Genomic DNA, 2,003 nt, shown 5'->3' with positions numbered 1-2,003 from the left:
AACCTCGAGGTCCTCGAGGCGTCGCTGCAGCAGCTCTGGGAGCGCCTGGCACCCGAGACACGGCTGAGCTACGGGGAGGACTTCTTCCAAAAATGTGGGTGAGGGGGGACTTCTTTCAAAAATGGGAGGGGATGGGGGGCTTCCAAAACTGTGAGGGGGGGCTTCTATAAGTGTGAGTGGGCAGGAGGGCTCTGCCTCAGTTTCCCTCCTCCCGAACCCTCTTTTCCCTCATCCCCCTGAGCTTCCTCAGTTCCCTTCCACACCACCCCCTTTCCTGCATCCTTTGCACCCACATGCTCCTACACCAGGCGCACCAGCTCATCTCTGCCTCAGTTCCCCCTTTCCTGACCCTCCTTTTTCACACCCCCCCAGACCTCAAGGTGCAGCATCTCACTCCTGCCTCAGTTTCCCCTCACCTACTCCCACTTCTCCTGTATCCCTGACACCTCAAGGTGCAACAGCTCATCTCTGCCTCAGTTCCCCCACTCTCCCCTTTCACCTTGCCCTCAAGGTGCAGAAAGTCACCGCTGCCTGTTTCCCCCTCCCTGCACCCCCTTCCCCCCATCTGATGCCCCCTTTTCCCCCCCAGACCTGAAGGTGCAGAGGTTCATCATGACCCTGATGTGTGACGGGGACCTGACCAAGGTCACGGGGTGCATCGAGCACGCGCTGGGGGCGCGACACCCCCGGACCCGCTACAGCGCGGGCTGGGACGCGAAGCTGCTCTGGCTCCCGGCCTCCTACCTGCCCTCCTGCATCGTGGACCTGATCCTGGCCACCATCCTGCCCAAGCCGGCCCACCGTGTCCGTTAGACCGCCCCCAGACCCCCCCGGGGGCGGTGAGACCCCCAAAATGTGGTGAATAAACCCCCCGGCCCGACCCCTCCCTGCTCGGGGGGTCCTGGGGGCTGTTGGCACTCGGGAATTTGGGGACACTGAGGTTACACATGGGGACTTGGGGACATTGAGGTGGCACTCAGGGACTGTTGGGGACATTGAGGTGGCCACAGAGCCCCCAGACCCCCACAAGAGCTGTGAGACCCCCCCCAAGGGTGGTGAATAAGCCCCCCAGCCTGACCCCAGCCTGCTCAGGGATTGCTGGGGACATCACAGTGACACGTGGGAACTTGGGGACATTGAGGAAGCACACGAGGATTTGGGGACACTGACATGGCCCCCACCCAGGAAGGTCCTTGTCCCACCCCCAAGGGACCCCCACGCCCCCCACTCCCGGGGGGCACACTCAGCTCTACAGAAGCTTTTTCTCTTTATTTCCACACCCGGGGACACCTCCCGGCCCTGAGGGACCCCCGGGGGGAGCTGGCATGTGGACCCTGCCCCAGCAGAGCTGAGGGGGACCCCCCAGGACCCCAGAGCCCCCCTGGGGGTGTCGGGGTGGCTACATGACCTCGTAGCCGCTGCGGATGCCCCTCATGAGGCAGCAGGCAAAGATGATGCCCAGGATCTGGGGAGGAAAAAGGGGGGTCAGTCCCACATGGGGGGGTTGTTTCAGCCCCATCAGCCCCACACTGGGGGGGGGGAGTCAGTCCCACTCCAGAGGGGTCAGGGGACAGTCCCACAGCGGGGTGTTGGGAGGGGTCAGCCCTGTCAGCCCCACATTGCAGGGGTTCAGCCCCACACCAAGGGGTCAGTCCCACACTGGGGGGGCTCAGCCCACACTTGGGGGGCTCAGCCCCACATCCCACCTCGAAGAAGGCGATGCCCAGAGCCACCGCAGCCACGACCAGGATGTTCTTCTTCAGCCACACCTCGATGCTCTCCTGGCAGCCCTGGGGGGGACAGGGGGGTTCAGGGGGTGCAGGACCCCCCCGGGGCATGGCAGGGGGGTCTGGGAGGGGGGTCTCACCTTCTCATAGACGGTCTCAGGGGTGGGGTGGACGTTGCAGGTGGTGGTGTTGACGCGGCAGCATGACCTGGGCACGGTGTCGTTGGCCTGGAACTGCTTGATGTTGGCCCAGTCCGTGTAGTTGTTGGCCCCGCAG

The 2,003-nt window shown here is 64.1% G+C and overlaps 1 protein-coding gene across 1 annotated transcript; it reads right to left on the bottom strand.

Annotated features, from left to right (window-relative positions):
* Positions 1-1,248: 1,248 nt before the first annotated feature.
* On the bottom strand, positions 1,249-2,002 carry CD63 (CD63 molecule; the record flags this gene model as incomplete). The annotated part of the gene is made up of 3 exons (XM_029958408.1): positions 1,249-1,465; positions 1,707-1,790; positions 1,868-2,002. Coding segments are annotated over 3 exons (285 nt in total), but the record flags the coding sequence as incomplete, so codon positions are not given.
* Position 2,003: the final 1 nt, after the last annotated feature.

This window comes from Manacus vitellinus, unplaced genomic scaffold (genome assembly GCF_001715985.3).
Source record: "Manacus vitellinus isolate BGI_N305 unplaced genomic scaffold, ASM171598v3 scaffold_150_pilon, whole genome shotgun sequence".
In the NCBI taxonomy this organism is placed as follows: domain Eukaryota; kingdom Metazoa; phylum Chordata; class Aves; order Passeriformes; family Pipridae; genus Manacus; species Manacus vitellinus.
This window is presented reverse-complemented; position numbering and strand designations above follow the sequence as displayed.